The 27,079-nt window shown below is 40.7% G+C and overlaps 1 protein-coding gene across 1 annotated transcript in view; it reads left to right on the forward strand.

Moving 5' to 3' along the window:
* The first annotated feature begins 7,882 nt into the window (after positions 1 to 7,882).
* LOC104918061 (cytohesin-3) overlaps positions 7,883 to 27,079 on the forward strand; it is a 32,920-nt gene continuing 13,723 nt past the window's right edge. Inside the window, exons 1-7 of the mRNA XM_027289219.1 lie at positions 7,883 to 8,266; positions 21,931 to 22,013; positions 22,353 to 22,417; positions 23,580 to 23,646; positions 23,831 to 23,949; positions 26,536 to 26,616; positions 26,706 to 26,818. Of these exons, the coding sequence (XP_027145020.1) occupies positions 8,248 to 8,266; positions 21,931 to 22,013; positions 22,353 to 22,417; positions 23,580 to 23,646; positions 23,831 to 23,949; positions 26,536 to 26,616; positions 26,706 to 26,818 (547 nt within the window). The 5' untranslated portion in view covers positions 7,883 to 8,247. The remainder of the gene's footprint in view (positions 8,267 to 21,930; positions 22,014 to 22,352; positions 22,418 to 23,579; positions 23,647 to 23,830; positions 23,950 to 26,535; positions 26,617 to 26,705; positions 26,819 to 27,079) is intronic.

Genomic DNA, 27,079 nt, shown 5'->3' on the forward strand with positions numbered 1-27,079 from the left:
ACACCGATAAACATCGGAAGAGATACATAATTAATGAAGTCATCTGATCAAATTTCGATTATATTCTTGGCTTTTCCCTATGTTTAGTTTGTGCAAGGATGTTTATGCACCCCGATGTGGGAGTTCTGTCGTTGGGAGTGTTTCTGTGTTATCTTGCTATACCACCTGGTTTTGGAGGAAGAATTAGTGCAAGAGCTTCACATCAGAAGTGGGAGGAAAGAGGTTTTAACAAGCCAGAACAACTATTAAAGATAACTTTGTTGGTGAGGCTTTATTGTGCACTGTCACGCTCAGCTCTCCTCCTGCTTCCCTGTCACCCTCAGTCCACATGCATCTTCCTTCAAACTGCAGTTCAGAGAGTCATTTCGACGGATCATTATGTTTAACCATTAGCTCTTCTAAATAATCACCGAGATTTAATGAGCCCAGTTATGGTGCTCTCATTTGCATAGAAGTCAGATTGACAGTCTGCAGGCAATCAACTCTTAAATGCCAGAATGTGCTCCGTAATGGTAGAGTCCACGGGATGTCTGCAATCACATAATGTGGAGAGAGTCAACGATTTTAATGGAGTGAAAGCTAAAGGATGAGAGCATTCGCAGGTTATTCCCTGGATTTCATCATTTCAGCATAAAGCAGATGGCTGTACCCAGCTGAGGCTTTGGCATTTGCACTGCCGCCACTATCTCCTGTTCCAATATGATCAATATAAACCAACATACAGTGGTAACAAGATCCTGTAGATAACTAACGATGCTATGAATCATTCAGAAGCACGAACCCGTGACATTTGATGGATTTTCAGAGAATTTATCTGTAGGAGGAAGTCTGATTAGAGCACAGCAAATGTGCATTTCTGATCTGATTATAGAGTTTCATAACAGCGTTTTTTAATGTCACAGCTGCACCAAAGAATAACATTTTGGCGCCTATGGAGGCCTTTTTATCGAATACACCCTCTGTGCTAAATCTGCACGCAAAGCTGCACAACTCGACAAATTCCGCCAAATTAATTCCTTTTTATTCTTTGAAAGCTGTGACCTACCTCTAGATGCTTATTGGACTGCATGTTGACACAAGGATGTACATTTAATTCATGGTTTTGAGGCAGCTCTGTGCAGCTTGTTTATTAGCCAGTGGCAGCAAAAAATAAAAATAAACCACACTTTTGAAGAAGTCCTTACTATGCAGAGCTTTAGTCATCACATAAAAGGGGACTTCTGTGTCTTGTGTCTAGTACCATGTATTCGTAAAGTCTTTTTTTTTTTCTGATGACAATCAGCCATGAGTCATTTTTGCAATCAGAGCTGTGAGGTGAATCACATGCTGCTGTTGTGGATGTGATGGGAAGTTTCCAGCCGAATAGCAGCACAGGAAAGATGTCCCAAGTCTTTCCTTTTGTCCTCCCTCTCATTTTCTACATGTTTCTCTTTCTCCAGTTTCTCTTCCGTTCTTCACAGACGTCGCCAGCTTCATGCTCTCAACTATTGTGAAAAAGGAAGTGTGTCACAGTACTTGTGTGTTTGCATTAGCAGGAATGTGTGTGGGATTGTTGCGGACAGTTTTCACAGGATCCAGGAATTCCTAAGACACCCAACACAAATGAACTATTCACTCGAATCCCAGCTTTGAGTATTTATACATACAATTATAAGACATTATGTCTGAGTTATGCTTTGGAAAGCACCCTGAATTACCAGCAGTAGACGGTCCTCTGTGACACACAAAAGGCGTTAAATCAAATGTAGTCTCATTGCTAAACACAAACAAGATAAATGCAGCATGTACTGCTTTAACTTGGCCGAACAGACATATTGTAAGACCTAGTAGATACTGAACAATCAGCATGTCTCAGTCAAAATAAATCAGACTCTAATACAGATGAAGCTGTACATTCAACATTCACCTCATTATAACAGCATGGGTCAGGAGGCATGTTACTTGCTTGAAATGTTACTGCTGTACCACTGCAGCCAAGAGATGCACTGGATGAATCCGGTTTCATGCAGCACAGGGTCATTTCCTTGATGAGTGCAACAAAAGTTCATGGCACAAAATTTTGAATGAGTCTGTTTGGAGGGCAGATAAAAAGCCTGACTGCCGCACTGAAGAGGTATTCCCAATTTAACAATACATTAGATTAGAGCCCACATAAATGCTTCACAGAGTTCATGTAGCAGATACATCTCAACTTCATCTGTTTGGACTGTTTGTGTGAAATAGGCCTTCATTGTGAGATTTCTGCAAAGAAACCACTACTCAGGAAGATCATTGTTTGGGACAAGAAACACAAGGAAATATGTGCTTTGGTCTGATGAGTACAAATTTGAGATTATTGGTTCCAACTTTTGTGTTTTTGTGAGATGCAGAGAAAGTGAATGGATGATATCTGCATGTGTGGTTCCCACCATGATGCATGGGAGATTAGCTGTGAAGGTGTAGGGATGTTTTGACACTGTTGGTAGTTTATTTTTAAATTCAAGGCACATTTAAACAGCTTGGCTACTACAGAATTCTGTAGCAATGGGCAATCCCATCTGTTTTTCAAGAGAACAATGACTCAAAACACACCTACAGGGCTTTGACCATGAAGGAGAGTGATAAAGTGCTGCATTAGATGACCTGGCTTCCGCAATCACCTAAACTAAACCCAATTTTGGGGGTTTAGGATGAGTTGGACTGCAGAGTGAAGGGTAGGCAGTGGTCAGCTTGTATCCTTCAGCACTGTTGGAAAACCCTTCCAGGAGACAACCTCATGAAGCTGATTGAGAGAATAAAGAGTGTGCAAAGCTGTAATGACATTTTTCTCCCTCTAGGTCTGTGGTCTCCAACATTTCCCCGAAAACCTGTCAACAACCACCAGAGAGTAGACACTCATGTTGTGTGATAGTAACAGTCAGATGTTTTTTTCCAGTGACGATGAAGTGAGATATTTCATTTCTGCATTGTATTTTGGTCTATGTATGCTGCTGTCATCAGAGAAATTGGCTCTGAAACTACATTGCAGGAAAAAAAAAAAGCTTATGGGAAAAATGTCTCTACAACAATTGGATGGATTTCTTTTAAATTTGGTGCCCTAAAAGTTGAATTGTAATAACTTACTTACTAACTCCTATAAAATAAAAATATAAATAATAAAATTAACATTATAACTACTTACCATTCTGACCATGTTAGCTTTTAGATTTTAGCCCCTAGCGTGACTCTTATTTCCAAGTAGATAAATGAGTCTACACATTGTCAGAAAGACGAATGCCTTGTGGTTGCCTTGCATTCTGGTCTATGGAGGCTACTCACAGTAGAGGAGAAATTACAAACTACAAAATCCCACTGTTACACAATACTATCTAAATTTGGTGACTTGCAAGGGGATAATAAACATATCAGAGCAAACAACAAAAAAAATCTAAAAACAATATCAAACTATCATAAGGCATGGCAAACTAAAGCATGTTTCTGTCCACAGGGTCATGATAAAATTGAGTAGAATCATATCTTTGCCACACTATCCTCTTGACTTTTCCTAACAAAGGCATGTCAGCCAAGTGACACATCACTCTCACCCTTTAATCTGTACATCATGCATGCAGAGTGTATATACTATAATCAGAATGCAGCACATGCACATCATCTGAAACCACTCACAAGGGCTCGAGGTCAGTCCATCCACTCTCTCCCCTGGCCCTGCACATGAGATGTTTAAATGTGGTTGACATATGCTGCCTTATAGGAATCTGTTTCCCTGTGAAATATAGAGTGCATCCATGCATCCAACATTTGTTCTGCTGGCTTGTAAATGGGGTAAAATAAATATATGTACATTTAAGTGTGGGATGGTAAAATGATGTCAGCCAAGTTTACGGGTCAAAAATTAATCAAATGAGCTGAGCCAGGAAAAGGCTGACTCTATGTTTCTATGTAATACGCTTGATGTTTGAGAAGAGATTCCTCACTTTGACAAATGTTCAAAATCCCAGTAAACTCATTGTGAACAGCACATAAATTAACTTGTGTGTTTCATTGATTAGAGGGGCATAATTGAATTGTAGGATGGAGAGAGCTCTTTCTGGACTCCGCCCTTTTGGTTCCACTGAAGCTGGAAATGGAGCCACTTCCTGTTCTGGTCCGGACATCTGCACTTAACACGGGATTATTCCCAAAACTGACGACATTCACTTTCCCTCAGACAAAACCCCCTTTTACATTTTGTATACTTGTCAAGGAGATACACTAGCAGAAAATTTAGAGAAAAGGAGAGTGGTGATGAAGACGTCACATGAAAACCACCCTGTGTAGTTCTTGGCTGCAGGCGGGCCTTTGAGGGCGTGTGAGGAGGAATTTATGGGAACAGGCCACAAATTAATTGCAACTACCAATGCTGTGGAGTCAGTATTTGTTTATGCCTACAGCTTTCGAGGGGAAAATACATGTGAAACCATTAATTTTCTATTTTAAGAAAGACTTTTACAGTATGCTATTTTCCATTTGGAGTAGAACATTTAAGTGAGGAGCTTATATTTGTGGAGAGAGCAGCGTTTCTATCAGTAGCATGTGATCAGATCATAAGACTAATCCTCTCTGAGCCTGACCTAATTGATATTTTAAGGTAATTAGACCATGTCCGACTCTTTGCCCATTTGATCATTCTTCAAAAGACAATGTGTGAAGCTGATTATTTTGAGTTAATATTAATATCCAGTGCTACACTTTATGAGTTATGTGTCATTTCAAGTGTATTACACCATGAACATATTTTCGCTTATTGGAAATGTGTGTAAATTTAGTCTGTGCTTTGTTCATTCCAGTAACACTGAGGTCACTCCCTGTGTAGGAAACAATGAACACATATATCTGTATGTCATGTCAACGTGGCTGTACTGCCAGCATGTGGGCTTCCAAAGCAGGAGAGGTGTACTGAAACTGTACCACAGATGAGAAACTATAATGGGGTAGTTGTAGTCGTGTACCAGTTTCCATCCTTGTTGTTACAGTAAAGTTCATGAAGTTCAAGCTTTGTATGAGCAAAAGGAAATCTAATTGAATCTAATTCAAACCAACAAAAGAAGAACAGTCAAAGCTGATGTCCATGGTAAAAAATGTGATTTTTTTTTTTAATTTACTAGTAAAAAGTAAAATATTTCAAGTTGAAGTATTGAAGTATGGAAGTAGTAAGTACATATACTTCAAAATTGTACTCACAGTACTACAGTACTAGAAAATGTACTTCCACCACTGGCAGTGACGTCAGATTTGAGATCAGATTTCATAATATAGTAAGGGTCGAAGAGGGCAGGCCGACCACCTCACTTCCTTTTCTGTAACTTTCATCCTTTGTCCCCCTGTAGTGTTGCACAATGAGTCCTCAACACAACTCCCTTCCTGAACACTGGACCACACACTGGGTCCTGCCTTCATATTCCTCCCTGCAGTACATTGGTGCAGGCGTGAGTTTTGAATCTTCCCTGGAAAAACCTTAGTAATCATGACCTCATAAGGGCAGAGACTGACAGCCCAGGAAGTACCTGAGCTGGATTGCTTTGGCTTACGAACATTCAAAGGTGTCGTCATGCCTGCATCACTGCAAAGGAAGGTGGGGCGGATGTGTCGGAATCCAAGAGAAAGCAAATCCTTCTGTGTAAATCATAATGATACACAGAATGACACAATATAAAGTGATTATACTTAGGATATTATGATTTAATTAGAATGTATATACATGGAATAAGTAGCTTTACTGTAAGAGGTAAAACAGTTGGATCAATTGGATCTGCAATAAAACCGAGGGTATGTTTCCTCTTATCACTTCACCTTCACATTATTGATTGAGAGGTTTAACCGCTGAAATGGAGACTGTCCTCTGACTTTAAAAAGTAACTAAATACAGGCTGGAAGTGTTTTACAGAGAGTTTGTAAGTTGCACATGGATCTACTCTACAGTTGGAAATTGATTATTTTGTCTTGTGATATCACACATCATTCAATTTTTGTACCTCACTGGTTTGATATGGTCACTTAAATGCCATGTAAGAAATTCAGACAGATGTTCACATATTACTGTTCATGGTTGAAGTTAATGCTCAACATTAATAAATGGTCAGCAATGCCTTTCTGCCACAAAAGATTTACTGTGGGGTTATATTTCAGAGAGCTGATAAATTTAAAGAGGAAGTATTATGTGCAAAGATTTAAAATTAAAATGTAAAAAACACAGTTTAATAATAACTCATGTATATGAAGTTTTTCGTATGTACTCTGAGCTTAATGCTAAGATGAGACTATAAATTAATTCTTGTGTTGTAGATAATTTTTTTCATCTGTGTTGGCTGAAGAAGATTGTGGGATACAACAAGTAGAAAAAGTACAGCTACGGAAGCACCTGATGGTGAGGTTTGACCTAATGCTAATGTTGGCTGAAATATTGGATAATCTTTAATTCACAGCAACAAATAGAGCAATCAAAATATACAATGGATCATTTCAAACATCTAATAAAGAAGGTTTTTTACTCTATTCTAAAGCATGACAACATTTCTAGAAGCATTACTAATAGAACCAGTTAAGGCCGGCCACATAATTGGTCAGACAAGCTGTAAATCAACCACAGTTTAACAGCAGTTATCTGAATCAAACTGAGGATGGGCAGGTTAATAATTAACCTCACCAAAACCAAAAGTGGATTAGCTAATGGTAAAGCTTTTTATGTATGGGAGGTTAGTTACAACATCCTCTATTGCAGAGGTTCCCAAACTTTTCAGTCCACGACCCCCAAAACAACTGTACCAGTGATTTGCGACCCCCACTGTCCCAGATGTCAGATGATTTGTCTTTGTTACATGTTTAATGTTTAGCATGATGCTAATAGACCTTAGCTAATGTTGTTTTTGCCGCTAATGTCGTTAATCTGTCGTAATCACATCAGGGGTCAGGAGGGGCAAAGAAAATCAAAAGGCTTTCATTTTAAATGTATCTACTTTTTTATATTTTGTTACAATTATGGCTAAAATATTTTTTAGCCATAATTTTTTAGCCGACCCCCACTTTGGGAACCAGTGCCCTATTGGATTGCAGGTGCAGGGGTGAAAATAAATAAAAAAGTGGATCAGCTGCATGTAGTGGGGCTCCAGGGTGCAGAAAGTCATGATGCATTTATAGTGAAACAATTCCACACCCTTTTCTTGCATGAAGGAAGTCTGTACACCCTGCATCACATTTTCTCCACTGGAAGGGCACCCTAGAGGGAACCACATCATGTTTTCCCCAATGGAATGGCACTTTATCACATTTTCTCCAGTGAAGGCCATCCTAGAGGCTACCCTGCATTGCATTTTCTCCACTAGAAGGACACAGTCGAGGGTACTTTGTCATGTTAACTCCGCTGGATAGGCACCCTGGAGGTCACTATGTTGCAATTTCTCCACTGGAAGGCCACCCTTGAGAGCACCATTCATGTTTTCTCCAGTGGAAGGGCACCTTAGTGGGTACTTCACCACATTTTCTCCAGTGAAGGACATTCTTAAGGACATTGCATCTCATTTTCTCCACTGGAAGGGCACAGTCGAGGGTATTTGTCACATTTTCTCCACTGGAAAGACTTCCTAGAGGGCCCCTTATAATGTTTTCTCCAATGCAAGAGTACAATGAGGGCACTTCATCAAGTTTTATCTAAGGGAGCACTTTTGCTGCGTCTTTGGGGGGTTGGGGGCACATTACATAATTAGAAACTGTAGCATGTTTGGTATTTCATAGGCAAATAAAAGTATTTTTAGATTCAATATATTTAAATGAGCTACTTTGAGTTTATGTGTGTGTGTGTGTGTGTGTGTGTGTGTGAGTAGGTGTGGGGGTGTTGTTAGCAGGGGCGGGGCTTGGTGACGTCTCCGTGGTTGCAGTGTAGCTAATGTGAATGCAGACGGAGCAGCTGAGGATGGAGCAGAGAGGGAGAAACACCGCTGTCTCACATTGCGGTCAGACACCTCTGAAATATCCCTTCAGCCAATAAGGACCTCGGTTTAATTTACACACAGACTGCAGGCTTCTTTTTTATTAATATTTCTGTGCATTCATTTCACCGCTGACATCTGCGCTCGAGTCCACTTCACCCGTCTGTCAGTCAACACACCGGCTACGACTGTCTGTCAGCGGGGAAAAGCAAAAGACAAAAAAAAAACACCCTACAAAATACATTTAAGGCGAGCTTCAAGACGGACACACCTTCTCCTGGACTGCCCTGTCACTGCTTCAATCGATATGGATGAAGACAATCATGGTAAGGCTGTTTTTTCCTCTCCCCACGTTGGTGTTTCCTCTCCCCGTCATCAGGGATGGGTGGACGGCATGGATGGATGTGTGTGAGTCAGGGGACACGGAGGTATTTATTTATTTCCTCTGCAGATATATCTAGAAAATCAACCAGGGTCGGTTGTCATGATTTAAAAACCTGGCAATAAAGGAGCATTCCGCAGATGAGACAGAGTCTGGCTGCCCAGAAACATGTTTAGAAACGCTGAAGTCATGCTACACAGAGAAAGAAAAGCAGTGCATGCACCTTTTTCCATCTGTTTGATGTCTTGCTGTAAGGCTTTGAAGTTGCTCCACACTATCTTGGTGTTTGAAGGGTCTAAACTGGTGGAAACTGATAAGATAGGTGAGTGGCAGCCTTCCATATGAAGGGTAGACCTATGGGAGGATCTACAACCTTTAACAAAAATAAAGAAAACACTGTAGACAAATGCTCCAATATGTGCAAAATATAGATTATATATAGAAATATTAGATTATTATAGTCGTGAATGCACTAAGCAGTGTAGATGGATATAAAAAGAGGAAGTACTTTTAGAGACAGTAAGGTTATAAAAGTAAGAGAGTAACTATAGTGATGCTCTTTCTCTAGGTTAATTATAATAAAGTCACACTAAGCTATCAAATAATGAATATTAAAGCAATCATGGAAGGTATAAATAAACAGATCTAAGAGTATTTAGTGCCACACATCTCCTCAAACTGAACCAGTGCAGCTGCATGTCCAAACCCGGTCTACATGGGGGTTGCAGCTCGGAGGCTCTTATCAGTTATTATATGATACTGGTGAAACACACATGCAGCGTGCCTCTGCTAAGATAATCCAGACTGCCTTGTGGTCTCAAGGCCTTCAAGCCGGTGTAATGTAAACAAGTGGCTATAAGATGATAACAGTTTGGCAGTTAAACTGTAAAGACCCTCATCTGGACTTCCACTTAGTTTCTTCCACCAGAAAGCTTTGCACTGACTTTGAGTGGAAGTGGGAAAGAGCCACTTACGACCTATTTCATTGATCTTAAGAGGGACATGGCCTATGGTGTAGTAGCAGATCCTGTAACTGTTCCTTTGCTGTTCCTATGCTACTCATTTGCTGTATATATGCATGGTTGCAAGTGGATTTTGGTGCCCTTTAGTGCCATATTGTCCAGAAATTGTACACAACATATATTAAATTATGCATATATTAACTGAGCATATTCATGATCCAGGAGAGGGAAGAACCTTTTATAATTTGGACACTTCAAGTCAACTTTGCTCAAACAGTATCATTTATTTTGTTTGTGTGTTTCAGACGTTTTAGTGGTCTATATGTTGTTTCTCTTTGTTACTTAATCCACGTAGACTTACCATGAATGTCTCATTAAACGAGATAATCACATGCTCCACTGGTGCACCCACCATGTATGAGGCCAGTCAAAGAGATACCGGTCACTGAATCATGTGACAGGATGTCAGAGAGCAGTAGAGGACGCGCTCACTGAAATCAAACTGGAAACATACGACGCAGCCAGAGAGATAATGTGCGGCACTGTGTAGTGTACTAAAATAACTTACCATAAATGTTAAAGTAATTAAAAGCTTTCGTTCGCTCATCACTCACACTCTCGCTGCCTCCTGCCACCTTGCGCACATCACTTAACATTGTTCACATGCACACCTCAATACGTTGGTGTCACATACAGGCACTTAGTGCTAAATTTGTCTCCAGCAGTCACTCACAGCAGAGTTACACTTTCATCAAGGGTGATACGTCCTCGAACAAAAGGTGCCATTTCATTTTCAGCAATCACATTCTTAGTTTTGAATCAGAACCTTCAATATTTGTATCAAGTAGATCATGAAAAATAACAAAATAACAATAATTTACATTTATTTATGTAACAGTCATAAGACTATGGACTAAACTTATGATGTCTGAGCCATTTATTGGGACCTTTCAACTCAACTTTGGACTCCATCCAATTTATAGCTCTGCTTTATTGCATGCAAACAAATGTGAACATGATCCTTGGGTGAACATTGGGGAACGTGTTCTCACGCCTGCGTGTGCAGTATGCATGCAAACCGTACATGTGTTCAGAATTGGGGCTGTAATTTGTTCTGCACCAGTGAACCAATCAGAGAACAACAGAGAAAAGAGCCAACAGATGTCGTGATAGTCTTAAGGATTAATAAATGGCTCATAAACGTGCTAAGAGTCCCACAATCCACCTCTCGTGAAGCTCAAACAATATGTGTGGAACTGTGCTGATGATCAGAGTTACTGATTACTCCGGGCCCCCACGCTGAGGGAGGGGCAGTGATGCTTCCTTGAACTGAGAGGCCCTTTTTGTAGAAAGTGTTTATTAAAGCTGCTACAGTCAATACTTTTATAATAACAATTGATCAAATGACTACATGTAATGTGAAAGGTGTTGCTCGTACTGACAAACCCGCAGAGGATAAGCAATTCTGCAGTTTCTCGTAGCTCATTTTAACACCTTTTAACTCATTGTTTTGGTTTGGTTAGAGCAAAGAAAAAAAGATGATGTAAGCTACCTGCTACCTACCACCAAGCAAATAGTTCCCTCAGGACGCGGTTGAAATTGAAACTAATGGGCTAAAAGGAGAGGGAATATTGGACTTAATTTGTCAAATGAATGCTATTGTTGCCGTTTTTCTGCACGGCACTGTTGGCTAACATGCTCTGCATATCTAGCTTTATGAGGTGATAATATGTCAGTATTGTGTTTACAGCTCGTCGCTCTCAAACAATGCAGATCTAAGCTGTTAAATAAAAAAAGTTCGGCACAGCAACTCTAGCAGGAATGCTTTTGAGAGGTATGCTCCCCGTGCAGATGGGAGAAAAAGTCCTCTCAAGATAAATATAGAAAAGACACTGATGGTTTAAGTTTGGATATGACAGTGAGGCCCATCAGATCAGGGAGGTATCCTGGACCGGTGGTGGAATAATGGTGTTGCTGAAACAATGGGACCTGCACATATTTCTTAGCTAAACTTAGCTACACACTGGATAAAACTATTTGCGGCACTCAGCTATAGCATGGGATTCATTAGTATATGTTTACTGCGCTCACTAATCAGAGCTGGCGCTTCTCCACTCAGTTTACATGCCACAGAGCAGACAGGGCCTGGCCTCAAAATGGATGGAAATCAGCAACAGCCTTGAAATCTTAAGTGTTTTTGTTACTCATGTGTCTGTTTTTAGCATCATAGTATAGCTGGATGGAGAAGTGGAAAGAACACAGAAGCAGAAATTGGCTGGAAAGCTGTTTGCTGAACGGCTGAATGGAGGCAATGAATTTTAACACTTGGCTTTCTTGTATTTTCTCTTCTTTATGGCAGCTTTTTGGCGGGATTAATATGCGCTGAGTAAACGGCAGTTTTTTGGGATCTGGAATTAATAGATTTACCTTTTAAAAATTCCTTTCGCCTGGAAAAAAAAAGTCTGTTGACTTGCTTCTTCTGTCTTGTGTTTGAAGGTTAGGACGCCACAAAAAGTGCTAAAATGTTTGTTTATGAGGTCCTGTGAGGTTTCCTTGACCATATTTCCTGTGTAAGTGGCGTGATAACCCCAACTGTGTCATTCAACACGCTTCTGTCTGTCTGACCGTGGGAAAAGTTGAATGGCAAAGTCTTTTCCTTCAATTCTTCTATTCTCTTTGGACTGAATGTGTAAGTGCGTGTTAAAATAACAAATAGTATCTGACTCTGGCTCCGCTGCTTTCACTATATGGTCCCTTTAATGGTGCACACATGGCGGTATCCTAAACACACACCTTGGTTTTCTGATTGGTCTTCGCTTGCAACGAAATCTCTCCATTAGAAAGAAAAATGGTGCCTGTCTTTCTTCCCTGGCATTTTGTGCAATCATCTCCTCAAACTTAATGGACATCTGACTGGATGCAGTCATTTCATATCACATTCACCCCAGCAGGCATGAAACCCAAGCTAAGGTGGCTTTAAAAAAAACCTGAATCAACATACGTGATTCCTTGGCGTCTAGAACTGTATTTCTGAGGGGGATTATCCAGTAAGAAGGGGAAGTTGGTGTGATATGGGTACGGTCTTTGTTGTGGCTGTAGGGTGAGTGTGTGGGAGGACATCAGAGTCACTTGAGGCGGGTTGTAACCACTCTCTAGTTATACTTCGCCTTAAGGGGCGAGTAGTTGGTGCTGAACGACAGCAGCAGAACAGAGCTCTCTACATCCGCATGTTCTTGGCACCCTGTAGACGTCCTGCATGTGAAACTACTGGTCTCTGAGTTTATTGATAGAAAATTAGTTAGCGGCTATTTTAAGTTAAGTGTTTGAGTTTTAAGGCAAAAAAAAGACAAAAGATAAACTAGTTTCAGCCCCTCAAATGTGATGTTTTCTGGGCTTGTTAGTCTTCTGTGATAGTAAACTAAACATTTTTGGGTACTGGACTATTGATCAGACAAAATTAGACAAAATTTGGGAAGTCATGATGGGCATCACAGAAACTTGCAGTAAACTCTGCCCTTCGATGTGTAATATAACTGAGCTACATATACAGATATTTGTATTATCAATATTTTTCTGTGTTTTCCCTCAAATATGAATTTTGTATAGAAAGGGGAAGTGTGTGGTTTGAAAAAGAATACATGAAATTTTCAGCTACTAGATTGAATCAATTCCACACTTGGCCAGACATCAGTAGTTAAAAAAAATAGTTTGACATTTTTGTGAAATATGTCTATTTGCTGTCTTGACAAGAAGACCACTTTCATGTCTGTGCGTTAAAAATGAAGCTACAAGTCGGTAACTGTTTCCCATATTTAGACCCATATTCATCATCATTCATCATGAGTTTTACAGTGGGTTATGTGATGGACTGTAGTTGGTTGTAGCTTAATTACAGTGTAGACATGAGAGTTGCACAGACCTTTTTAACTAACCTTTAGCATGAAAGCAAAATTCCATATTCCATTAAAAAAATACCATATAAGTGCTTTAGCACTTAATAAAAGTCAGTCTTTTAAGTGAATGCCTCTCATACTTTTCATCTGTTTCATCCACCTGGCTGCAGAAAACATTCTCCAATAAAAACATTGAGCTGGATTGAATTCACCACTTCCAAGTCTCCTCAGTAGCTTGAAATGAATGTCTGCAACTGTTTAGACAAAATGTGTCTCTTATGTGTGTCCACACAGGTGCCAAAAAATGTGTTAAAATCTTCTCTTCGCAATCTCATTGGTTGACCCGACAGACTGGCTGTGTTGTTGAAAGGCTTATGGGATGATTTGGAGAGAACAGAAATTCATTTTGACTGCCAAGATTATGGGTTTTGTGGCACAACATTAGAAGATTAAACAAACAGTACATTATACCACATGCAACAAGGCAAATACACCAACACAGACAGTGCTGGCGCGTGATGTGCAGGGATTGAGCTTGTAACAAACTGCACTATTTAAGTGTTGAGAGAGAGAAGACTACATATGGACCTGATTAGGGGAGAGACTGGGGAGGCTTCCTGACATGTTCCCATCACCATGGTAGTTTGTGTGTGAGTGTGTGTGGGAGACAAGACATCGTAGTGGTTTGTCAGCGAGGCAACATTTCTGCTGTTGTGAATAGAGGTACTCTTTGCCTGAAATTATGGCTCGGAGCTGTCGAGAGGGAAAGCCCTTTAAGTGCGAGACGGAGAGCAGATGGGAGACAAAAGGAACGGCAAATTAAATGAACAGGAGTTGCGAAGGAACACAGACAACATTAAGGGCATCAGTGTTCGAGTAATCCACGCCTCATTTTGGTGAAAGGAGGGTTAAGAGAAAACAGGGTCCAGCTGACCATACAGACAGGATGAAGGGGGGAGGGAGAGGCTGGATGGTAGATGTGTGTTTTTTGGCTTCTGGCTTAATAGAAACGGAGAACCACACCAACGCCCAGCTCGTTCTCACCTTAATGACACGTCCTGGCATTTTTTCATTTCATTTCCTGGCCTTTTTTGTACGCTCCAGTGTATGTTTTCTCTTCTGTTCTGTTTCAAATAGACACGGTGAGGACAGAGCTGCTTTTTATTGGAAAGTCTTTGATCCAGCAGGTAGCCATGGGACAGTTTAACAAGATCCATCTATAGGGAACAGTAGTGAACTTAGAGCCAACGCCAAGACAGACCTGTTATCTAAACTTTGTGGGTGGTTTCTGTTGGTCTCATCGTGAGTTGGGATCAGGGTGGTCTGCCAAAGTCAGTGTTTTTGCAGGCAGGCACACAACCATCACAGGGACATCCTGAACCTCCAAGTGGGATGGAGGCCGACGCAGAGGTACAAATCCTGCTCAACAGAGGTTTGAAGTTAGTGCCAATCATCCAGGTGGACTCTCTCTGTGTCTCCGTGCGTATCTGCTCAACATCATTGGAGATATCAAAACTCATTTCCTCTCATTCATTGTTGTGTATAGAATGAAAAGCACCCAATGCAGATTGCAAAATTGCTCCCAAGCTAGATATCTATCACAATAAGGGAGGTGAGCGTGTTCATATCAGATGAAGTGTTACATTCATTTTGTTCCCCGTCAATCACCTGACAGCCGCAGGAAGGAACAGCAGCGCCTGTCAGGAAATAATGCCTCAGAAATACGACGCCTCTCAAAATTTATCGGCACATCCATGTGTTACATTCTTGTTTGTCGAGACCAGGATTGTTGCTGAGTAATTTTATTAGAAGACAGGAAATGCTACAAACAAGACTGAGTCTACAGCCATGCGAGCAGCCATATGAGGTTTGTACTTTGAACTGAATACTAAAGTTAGCAGGCTAACAGGCTCATAATGATGATGCCATCTGCAAATATATTGTTCAGTATCATGTTCACCATCTTAGCTGAGCGAGTTACCATGGAAGTAGGCAAATGTTTTGTTACAATTCATCCACGGGGTGGCCTAAAAATTTACACCAAATCTATCCAGGAGTTGTTGAGATATTTTATTCTCGTCCAAAGTGGTGGACTGGCATAAACATATTGTTTAGAGTGTATAATAAACTAAGTGGGGAAGAAAATCACCGCAGCCAGCATCATGTAATTCAGAGTTAGAGAGGGACAATGTCTCTCACTTGGTAATAAGAATTATACAAGTGTCAACAAGCGTCTGCTGGCAGTTAAATTTGAGTGTATTATAACAACTGATCTGTGAACAGTTGGCTTGTGTCTGGTTTCACTTGAACCACTCCAACTCTCTAGAAAAGCAGATGACTTATTGGTGTGACTTCAAAGTTAGCTGTATGAGTAACCATGCACTCCCAAACAGGATCCAAAACGTACTTTTTTAGTCTACCAAAGGTGTATAAGTCATTAAAAAGTCTCCTCGCCCCCTTTTGAGTGTGAAACACAACTTCAAGTAGGTCCTTTTTCAGTGACCCGCCAATAGCGGCTGACCTGGTTTATTTTCTTTGCCAAAGTATATTTTTACTCTCATTTGGCAAGTGGTGGGTGCTAATCCTGGACGCTGCTCCCAAATCAGAATAACAGGAGGTTTTCCTGCCCTTCCCATTCCTCTGACACTGTGTGGATGCGGCTTTAATTGTATTGTAGTCCAGAGTGATTGGAAGTATTGTGAGTTGTCTGTAAATAGAAGAGAAGACTGTCTGTAACACCGCTATACAGTCTCTTTAGGTTGAATTTTATATATTCAAGCACCATGAGAGAATAAAAGTGAAAGGTATTAACAGACGTTTTACAGCTTCAGTCCAAATTCTCTTAAACTTGGATGATCATGTGAGATCCGCAGTGGGTGAACAGGGAGCTACTTGGACTGCACTCAGTCAGCGAAAGCCCCTCATCCTGCCAAGATGCCAGAAAAAACGCGTCCATTTAATTCATTCTCAGGCTGATCAAATCATCAGATTATGGTTATTTTGGCCGCAAGCATATGGCAGTAGAAACCCCCCTCAGATTCTGCAAGCGGCGTTCATCGAATGAAATGTTGACATAGTGCTGATGCCGAGCAGATGTGTGACATAAAGAGGACATCGCGCGCAGACCACCTCGTATGCAGCCACATACTTGCACAAATGCTCCTCACAGCAAAGGGGTCCCTCCCCAAAAACTGCAGATTAACTAAAGCAATCAGCATGAGGGCTCTTCAGCTCCCAGAGCCCCAGATTCTCCTTGTGACCCCCGTGGTAGTTAAAACTAGAAGCCATATTAGATCCCTAAATCTCGCTTCTCACGCATCGGCTCTGACTGAATTGTTACTGGACAAGCTGCAGCACTGTGGACTGTAATAATGTCAGACACGCACAACATAAATGAGAAAAATGTATCAAGATTTCAAACTGTTTGAACAGCCTGTTCAAGACAAAATGTACTACTTGTGTGTAGGAATAGACATGGGAATACTCTTGTTTCTCCCTGTACCTAATTAATTTAGCATAATAACGATTCAGCATAAACACAAGCTTCTGTGTTTTTCTGTTTTAATTGATTACTGTATGGTAGGTCTGTCCTTTCTCCTGCTTTTGTCTGTTTCTCTCTGTGTTGTGTGCAAATTAAGAAATTATTTAAAAAACGTCTTATGCCATGATGTCATAAGTGCTAAATTTGATGTGGAGCTACAGTGACTAGTCAGTTAATTTATTATCTTCAAATAAATATTCTATATTATATGTGATAGTAATGTTATGATCTTTATTTTTTGCACCAATAAAGCTCTTTGGAAACTTCAGGATTCAGGCTTCAGGACATTGTGATTGTGAAAACTATGATTTTAAACTATTTTCTGCCATTTAATAGAGAACATAATCTGCAAATGACACAATCATGAAAAATAATCAGTGGCCGTTGCCCTAACTTTACACTTTTAGCAGCGGCAGCAGTTTGAAGAAAAAATAAAAACATGAAGAGGAAGTAGATTCATTCAGAGCTGTAGCCATCATGACTGAACAAGCATAGACAATATTACATCTCAAGTCTTGCAGATGAATACTTTAGATAAATAGATTTGAATGGATACAAGAATCAAATGAAAAGGTTTAGTTGTTTTCCTCATTAAATACAAGATGTTCTTTAAAGTCCTGAACTCCTGACCTAATCTCTTTCAGGGTAATCGCTCATTCAGCATTTCTTTCAATGGCCTCTCACATCACATCCTTGAAATTCACCTTCTATCTTTTTAGCCGTAATCTCTGCAGTCTCAAATGTCCACACCGTTCTGCTCTCTTTGTCTTACATGTTACATGTCTGGGCTGGTCACATTTCACTATTGCTACAAGGTATCATGCTTTTTGCACATGCATGTCGACCCCTGTGTGCATGACCTTTCACCATCTGTATCATAACCTGCTTGTCCTCACATTGTTGTCCGTGCTGATGTCCCAGCATTCCTGCTTTGTGGCTCAGAGCCAAAGTGTCTCTAGAGACAGCTACACCAGACTCTGCTGTTACACTGTCGCATTGTTTTGTCCAGCATCACTGATGCAAAGTAGGCTAAAGGCAAGCAGCGGCCGGTCGGCGGCAACATCTGTGCATATGTTGTCATACATCGCACTTCCGCCCTACCAGACTCGTATTGGGCTTAAAGAGTGGTGGGGAAGGCGAGTGTGTGGGATTAGAGCCAGCTGGCCTTGGTGTGTATGTACTCATGTGCAATTCTATCCACACGTCTGCCTGTCTGTCTGTATGAATGCATGACCCGGGCTTTAAGGCAGAGCATGTCATCGTCTATAGTTCAAGGGATTGGGAGCAATGGGTTTTAAATTAGAATCTAGATCCAGAGGAAGTTTCCCTTCCTTCCCCGCTTCTTTGTATGTGTCTCACTGTGCTGCAGGGCCAGCCAGGGTAACAGGGTTATCTTTTTTTTAAAGTTCACCCACTTTAAAAGACATTAGAGCGGGTCACTAGACTAAAGCCAGTAGATCTGGACAAATCCCCTCTCACTCACACGAGTCAGTGAAAACTGGGACTGTAGCCAGTGTTAAGTGAGCGTGGGATTTTCACTCGGAGTGCCATGTGCTCTGAGTAGCTTGCAACTTGTATGGATACTGGTCCTTGGATGAGTTTGCAATAGAACTGCAACTCTTGGTTGGTTAATTAATTAATCTGCAACAATATTCAAAAAACAATACATTGTTTTGAGACATATATTAAGTGATATTAATTGTTATATTAAAATGTCCAAAACCTCTGTCACCTTTGGGTTGTGGACAAAACAACAATTTTATGAGGACGCTGATAAACAGAGAGGAACATTTTTAACTATTTTCTGACATTTTATGGACCCAACAACTAATCGTTTATCCTAGAAAAATGGTCAACAGATGTATTCACCATGGAAATAATCATCAGTTGCAGCCCTAGTTTTCAAGTCCTGGAAATCTGGATTCTTTTTCTTAAAAAATAAGTTATGCAACTAAAGGTTCATGCTGGCTGTGTGGACTTTATGTGTGCCAAAGCATTCCAGCATTAGTCTAAATGCCATCAAAGCCTCTGGTTTCAGTGGATGGAGAGGGACAGTTGTTAGTTTTGGGTGTGAAGAGCAGCAGGGGATTTATTCCTGAAAGTAGATTTTGAGGGATTTTGTTTTAGGAGGAAAATTACTGGATCCTCTTGTTCTTTGCTGCACATGTTGGAGTTTAAACCTTTTGCACCCGCTCAACCCATCCCAGCTTTCATATAGCAGATTTCTTTTCGAAGTCGCTGAGGTGAAAATGAGCTTTGAGTCTAGTTTGCACATTTAGCTCACACACAAGTTGAAATCACCTACAGCTACTCCCGATATTGAACGATATGACCCTCACAAGGTCTATTGTTTGCTCTGAAGCAATGAATCACACCGTAATTGATTTTAGTAGATTATCATTCAAGCGTGGCTATGTTTGGTTTGATCAGTTTGGCCCCCATGACTCCTTCTGTGCTTGTTGAAGACCCTAAACTCATTTCCTGAGTGACTCACAGAAGGTCACAGGGGAAAGTGTGTTAATAATATAATTGGTAGACCACCTCTGTGGAGGAGCCCGCCCTACTCAATAAGATTATCCACTGGAACAGGGACGTTTGAACTGGTTTTATAGGTCCTCTCTGTTATCAAATGTGGTTTGAAAGACATATATTACAGTAAAACCAGTAAGATGGACCTGGATTGGAGGATAATGGAAATGCTTTTGCCATTAATGGTGTTAGGCTTTTGTTAAAGGGAGCATCCTCTGCTTTTCATTGGGTTTGTAATGAATCAAGATTGTAATCATGCATGTTGTTGCAGCCAGTAGATATCTCCATTAGCTAATGCATGCCTCGGGCAAATGTAGTACATGGAGCTTTCTGCTGCTGGCTCACCATCGAGCAACGTGTTCAAAAGACAAAGCAGAATCCAAATATTAGGCCTGTAACTAATGATTTTCTATAATCTGCTGATTATTTTCTCGAATAACATCATTGGCTTCGTTTGTGTCACAAAATGATATATTCAGATAGCTTTTTTGTCCAGACAACAGTTCAAACCACCCCAAAAATATTTAGTTTACTCAGACAACAGTTCAAACCACCCCAAAAATATTTAGTTTACTATCATAGAAGACAAAGAAAGCTTATATTTAGGTTTGAGAAGATGTATTTTTGACATTTCTTGGGTCTACGCTGGAGCTAAATGCTAACAAAAGTGTGCTAACGTAAGCACAATGACAAAGCTAATGCGCTGATGTTAGGCAATGTGCAATGTTCACCATCTTAGTTTAGCATGTTAGCTTCCTACAGTTTGCTAATTAGGACTTAACATTAGTGTTGCAGGTATTGGTCATACATTTAAGCAGTGAAAAGAAATTGTACTTTGACCTGATCATGACACTAAATGATGTTTCAGCTCTACAAAATTGCTCACCTCAGGCCATAGCAACAAGATGTGTAATTTCTCAGTTTTATCAAAATATGAACAGTGTAGTGGCAGTAATGACCTTTTATGTTGACCTTTAATTACAATATCTCCTCAGGCCGATCACCTTTTGTCTTTTTTTTTAAGAGATAAAATGCATGAACCCTCCAGGCTTTGTCAAAATGTGACCGGTTGTATCTGAAAACATTGTGACATTTCATTTTAATGCCCTCATTAACCCGCTGAGTTTAAAGGAATAGGTCGACATTTCAGGAAATAACTACCTCAGTGAGAAGATTGATACCACACTCATATATCTGTACATTAAATATACATACACTGTACATTACAGTCAGCAGCCGTTTAGCTTAGCTTAACATAAAGACTGAAAAGAAAGCAAAGACGAGTATTTCCCAAAATCTGACTAACTTCTACCCTAGATTAACTTTTGCTGTGTTTGAGATATTCTGTAGGACAGTTGGACAGATGTGAGCTCCTCGCAAATGTTGACCCTGTAGGACAAAAATATAGAAGATGTTACACAAGTATTGTGTAAAACAGCCTTGAAACATTTTTAAGAGCACTAATTGGCTTTGGAGCCACATTCAAAACACTCACAGTTGTAGGACTTCTGTGAGGTTGCCCGTGGTTTGCAGCACTAATTAACTTGTTATCTTTTTTTTTCAGTCATTGTGAATTTACATCCCTCTCTCTTGTCTATTAAAAACCTGGCCCACAAAAGAACTCCCTCAGCTGTTTCTGCCGCTGATTACCACACCCTTATCATAGTGCTTCAGGATTAAACAACTGGGTTAGGAAGCTCTTTTTGTCTCAGTGTTAATGTGAATACCATCTACAACAATACTTGGCTTCGCCGAACGCAACTCTTTCACAAGCTGTTGAATTAAAAGTGGGCTGAGCGCTTCCTCTTGAGCCCAGTGACCTTGTTTTGCTTTAATTGCTGCTGCTTCCTGCCTGCGAGGAGGGGGGGGAAAAGTGATTTTGCGATATGTCTCCTTTAGCAATATGTAGGCACAAAGCTGTGATATTAGATGTGCCATTTTCCTGCTGAGAGATTTGTGTTTTCTGCCTCTGAGCTGGCTTAATGAAGCAAGATCGCACAGACTCTCTCAGGCGCTTGAGAGAGAGAGATGAGGAGAAATTGAGTGTGCGTGGGTGAGAAAGAAACAGAGAAACGGAGAGAGAGAGAGGAGTGGGATAAAAGATTTGAAAACAAGATTGAAGAGTGAAGAACAAGGGGAGGAAACAGCGAACAGAAAGCAAGTCATCCTCCCCGCTCACTCAGTTTTGCCCGGCGGTTCTGAAACCCCCACAGCCTGGGAATCAGGGTCGTAGGCCGTGTTAAATTACCTAATTCACTTTTAATGTAAAAAACTTAATCTGGATTGGTTTTATTAATAGAATTTCCCCCTGAGCCAAGGGGAAAGGAGAGAGGGGGCAAAACACTTTCAAGTGGAATAATTAAGACCCCTCGCCTTCTCTCTTTCTCTAGTTAATTAAGACGAGCATGAAGGCTCTTGATATGTGTTGCTCCAGCTGAAGAAGGTGAAACAGTCAACACAGCGGTAGCTCCGACACTTCACTGTATGAGGAGGAGGATTCATCCCTTTTCCTTTTTCCATCCCTGGTTGTGAACTCCGTTAGCACTTACTGGGTACTCAATTGGATATAGGGGCTCACTTCTGTGTTCTCTCATCTTGTGCTCGGGCTGAGTGAGTGCGGCAATGTGAGCTGTGTGCAAATGAGAGTTAAGGTGTGCTGTGTTTTCTCCATCATGTGTTTCAGTTCCTGAGGATCTGTCCCTGGAGGAGAGGGATGAGCTGTCAAACATCCGACGCAGGAAGAGAGAGCTGCTCGATGATATTGAGGTGTGTTTGGACAAATGAGCATGAACAGTATGTACTGTAGCTGATACCTGTGTTCATAGCACCGTTGTTTTTTTTGCCTTTATGGAAAATGTTTAGGAATACAGCATATTCTTTTTATAATTTCTAATTTTAGTCATAATCTTTTCCCTTTAAATTCTTTTGCCTATCTACTGCAGCACTGTAACTCTATTTGCATGCTGTAGGTAATGCAAATCGACTTACAGTATATCTTCCCACACCCAGTTTGCTTAAAGTGAGCACAGTGCATTCTCTTTTCCCTTTACATTACTTTGTTTTAACGTAGAGAAATAACTGACATGTCACTCTCTCTTCTTTCAGAGGTTGAAGTTTGAGATAGCAGAGGTCATGACGGAGATCGAGCAGCTGACGTGTGTTGGAGAAAGGTAAGTCACTCAAACTATAGCAATCTAACACAACGACTCGGCAATGAATTCAACTATTAAAGAGGTTATAATGTTATGTTTTGTGTTAATTCACCTTTAACCATGACCTCAAAACGTGTGAACAAAAACTGAACATTATATTACAATTTAGCGAAGGCTGCTGATTTGCATTGCGTTAGATTGCACAAATGTACCTGAAAGCATCATGACTTATTTACCTTGAAACTTTAAGACATCAGGACCAGGAGCAGTAATAATCTGGATATTTTGTTATTACTACATTTAGTTAAATATTGTCGCATTGTGTGTGTCAGGAAGTTCCTCTGCGTGAGAATCTAAAGGCTGTTTCAGTCTGCGCACACAAACAACTCCTAAAGTCACTAAAATCCCCGGAATTCCCCAGAAATACAGATGATGACCTCTACAACCCTCAATAACGCTAATACTGTGTTCCCTTTTAGTTCTAAATAGCCAGCACCAGAATAATGGCTCTTAGTTGACACGTTGCCTCCGACTTAGTTGGTTTTTCGGATTTGCATGTTGATGTCAAAGACAGCTGGATTACAAAGGTGTTTTTATTTTGAATGACAGATAAAGCCGGAAAAGAAGTGACCTCATACAATAGCCATATCAGGTTGACATATCTACCTGCTTGTTCTTATAGATAACATTGTTACTTATTACATCTATTGTTTGGCAAAATGGTAACAGAGCCTCTTTATGTAATAAACCACATGCAACCAGCCAGGCCAGACTGTGCATGTTGTTCATCCAACAGCTGCATAAAATAAATAATGCGCAGCCAGTATGATTCAATCAGGCATACATAAACAGTGTGTGCTGTCTGTCACTGAGGTCATATCTGTTTTGTTCGCTCATCTGTCACTTTTCACCTGCATTACACGCACACACACACACTGGCTGGCCAGTGTGTGTGTGTGTGTGTGTGTGTGTGTGTGTGCATATGTTTTTCAGATTAGACGCAAGCATGTACACATATAATGTGTAAAACAGATGTGGGAGGAATTAATATTCTCAGTTGCGACTATAAATAAAGTACATTGTTGCGTTTGTGTTTCAGTCTGCTATTTGTAGTGTTGTTGAAGGTAAATCTGCGGAGTACTCTTAATTAAATCTCTACATTTATGTTGATGTGTTACAGTAAAACATCCCAGAGAAACAAACAGATCGCCATGGGCAGGAAAAAATTCAACATGGATCCAAAGAAGGTACTGCACGTCCTCATGTCTTCATCATGAAACACCAGAGCCTCCAGTGTGTCAGTAGTCTTCAAAGGAATGATTTTTCAGAGCTGGTGATAAAGAACAATTCAATCCCAGCCATGAAACCCATTTTCCATCATCCCTCCTCTATTGAGATGAACAGCCATCCTGTTTCATCCTTTCCCTCCAGGGAATCCAGTTCCTGCTGGAGAACGACCTCCTTCAGCACACTCCCGAAGACATCGCACAGTTCCTCTACAAAGGCGAAGGCCTCAACAAGACCGTCATTGGAGACTACTTGGGCGAACGGTAAGACCGAGCATTTATCAGGCTGCAGTCCTCCTTACATAAGATTCATGATCCCTCTGTGATTAGAGGAGGGAATTATGGGCTGGATTTATTGATTAAAGAAAGAGAACATGATTGACCCCCAACATGAATCTTTGAGTCAGTGTGGGTGCCTTGTCATGGTCTACCCATGTGGACTTATAAATGGTAATAAAAAGGGGCCATGCAGCTGCTCACATCTCAGGCCAGACTGCTGGATAATGATGAAGAAGAAGGGAAGTCCTGCAGCTGGTGATGGATTGCGTTATCTGAAGGTGAGATTAGATAGTTAAACAAACCGCAGGCAAACAGAGACAAAACACACTGAATCAAAAGCCATGAAAAGCGAGCTGCAAGCGAGTTCACATCAAAGGTTTAGTTCCCGAATTTATTAGGTGTAATATCACAGCTTTGTTATGTTTGGCTTGATTTATAATTGGAAATAAGTACTTTGAAAAGCTAAAAAAACTGTTTGACTTTAAGTCTGAGCAACACATGTCTTAAGAAAATTACAGATTGCACATACTTTACGTCATATATGGTAACTACTAGTGCTATTGTGTGTTCATTTTGCTCATTATCCTTAGTTGATGAAACACAAAGCAGCTGCTCTGAACCACTGACAGTATAAGGAATGGACAGCGTATGTGTGATGTCAAGTGCTGTTTTGAAGGTCAAAATATGCAGCGCCGTTGGCTACCTCCATCTCCCAGCTAATGTAAAAATCAGCAAAGATGCTGATCATTGACCAAATTACACCTGCAGTACAAAGCCGTGCTTTGATATACAGACAAAGGTCTAGGTGGTTAGCGTGAGCATTGAATCCTGCTGTGTCTAAAGGAAACATACATTTGATCAACCATAAATCTCAGGGAAAGGCATCCCAGATGAGCTGCACCCTTCGACTGACAGGTGATATTTGAATAGTGCAGAGCACTAATGAGTGATTAGCACCACAAATGTCACCGCTGAAAATGCCATAGAGAAAATACGAGTGGGCGGTGAATGAATCCGTATGTTTGGCTCACTCCACTCCACACACTGACACAATTAAAGCCAAATATAATGCTTTGTTTTGGTCACAAATCCTTGATTTTCCCCTTTGTGGACAAGCCAAGTTAAATGTCATTTTGTTTCCTGGCATAAAAAAAAAGTTAAAAATAAACTGCCTTGTTTGGCAGAAGTATAGTTTTATAAACAGAGACATGATTAAATACAGAGTTTCTGGTGTTGATTTACTTAAATGTTCATGCATCCTATCATAGGAAAACTGAATAGACGCTGCACTGTCTTCACATCAGCTACAGTCTGTATCTTACCTGATTGTGGATCAGCAGACAGATGAACGGTGTAACAGTGAAACAGTTGAACACACACAAACACACTCTGTGAATGAGGCTGAAGGTTGGAGGAGGGGGGGGGACTCTGGGGCTTTATTCATGGAGGATGATCAAAGAGGCCACCTACCCAGTGGAAATCACACTAAACACAGGCTGAGGGTTTACACTCAGTAATTATCACTAATTGAGCTTATGCAAGTAGAAGGAACCTATCATTACACACTGAGCAGAGAGGGGGATGAAGAGAGGGGGAAAGAGTGGAAGAGAAAAATAGCTAGAAGGAGGATAGATAGTGGGAGATGGATGTAGGGATGCTGAGTGGGTGATTGACTCTTAATTTACGCTGCCAGATCTTTTAATTGTTCATGTATGATTCAGCTTTGTTTGTCACATACAATACACTCACACTCACTTCATGAACATTCAGGTGTCTTTCTAATAATTGTACCTTTTGCAATAACCTTATATATTTCCATCATAAGACAGGACTCATTTTATTTCATTGCAAACGGCAGTATAGAGCCACAAACACTCAGTGGAGAAGAAAAAGCCCCCAAATCACCGTCCAAATAATCCAGGAATGTTATTGCAATCCAAGTTTGTTTCATGTAAACCACTCATTGTGCTCTTCTCAACCTTTCCACTGCATCAATCCACAAAAAAAAAAAACACACACAAATTCCTGCTTTCATTTGAACAATACACGACACAATGATGAGCTGGATCATGGAACCTGATGTTCAACAAACGGGATCAGAGGAGCTTCAACCACAAGCCCGAAAGCAGCTGTTGACTTTTCCTCCAAAAGCCCTCAGACGGCCAAACAAACCTATGACAATAAGTAGACTGTGTGGGTTCGGTTTTAGCTGTTTTTCCATCAGTCAAACGCACCGTTTCCCCCCCTCAGGGTGGAGAAACACTCAGTACTGGCCAGCTGTTTAAATTGCTTCCAGACTCCACGCTCAGCGCCCGGTATGAATAAGGGTGCAAACATGACAGGAATGCTGAGAAACAGGAATTCAGGTTGAGAAATGCTTTCATGGAGGAAATGTGGTTTTCCTCACACTGTCTTCTGGGTTCACATTGTGTTCGGAGTTATCTTAAATCTTCTCTGAGGTGTTTTGATATCTCCCGAATTATCTTCTGGTTCTGTATGGGGGGAAAAGGAGATTGTTTAGAGAGAGAACAATATTGGAAATCAGATTTTTCTCATCTTTCTTTCCACCAGGGATGATTTCAACATAAAGGTGCTGCAGGCTTTCGTGGAGCTGCATGAATTTGCTGACCTCAACCTGGTCCAAGCACTACGGTCAGCACAATGATTAAACCAAACAGATACGTCCTGTGACTCTCTGTGGCATCACATCTAAAATCCCCCTCATTTCTCTGTGATTGTAGGCAGTTCCTGTGGAGTTTCCGTTTGCCAGGTGAAGCCCAAAAAATCGACCGTATGATGGAGGCGTTTGCCTCGAGGTACTGCCAGTGCAACCCTGGAGTCTTCCAGTCAACAGGTCAGTCACAAAGCAGGCAGCTGTTGTCTTAACCAGTAGTTCAATAGAGTTGTGAAATATCTAATTGTGATACCGATTATCGTGGTCAAAAGAATTCACATCTTTAACTTTTTGTCTCTTTTTGGCAAATGAATCACACTCAAATATGAAAATAGGGTGGAGAACCACAAAGTGAAAAAGGAAAGAAATCCTATGCACATAGCCTGTAGACATTCCTATATTTGTCTCATGTACTTCCAAGAATTAAAAATTTGTATCCAT

This window comes from Larimichthys crocea, chromosome XVI (assembly GCF_000972845.2).
Source record: "Larimichthys crocea isolate SSNF chromosome XVI, L_crocea_2.0, whole genome shotgun sequence".
NCBI classification, from domain to species: domain Eukaryota; kingdom Metazoa; phylum Chordata; class Actinopteri; family Sciaenidae; genus Larimichthys; species Larimichthys crocea.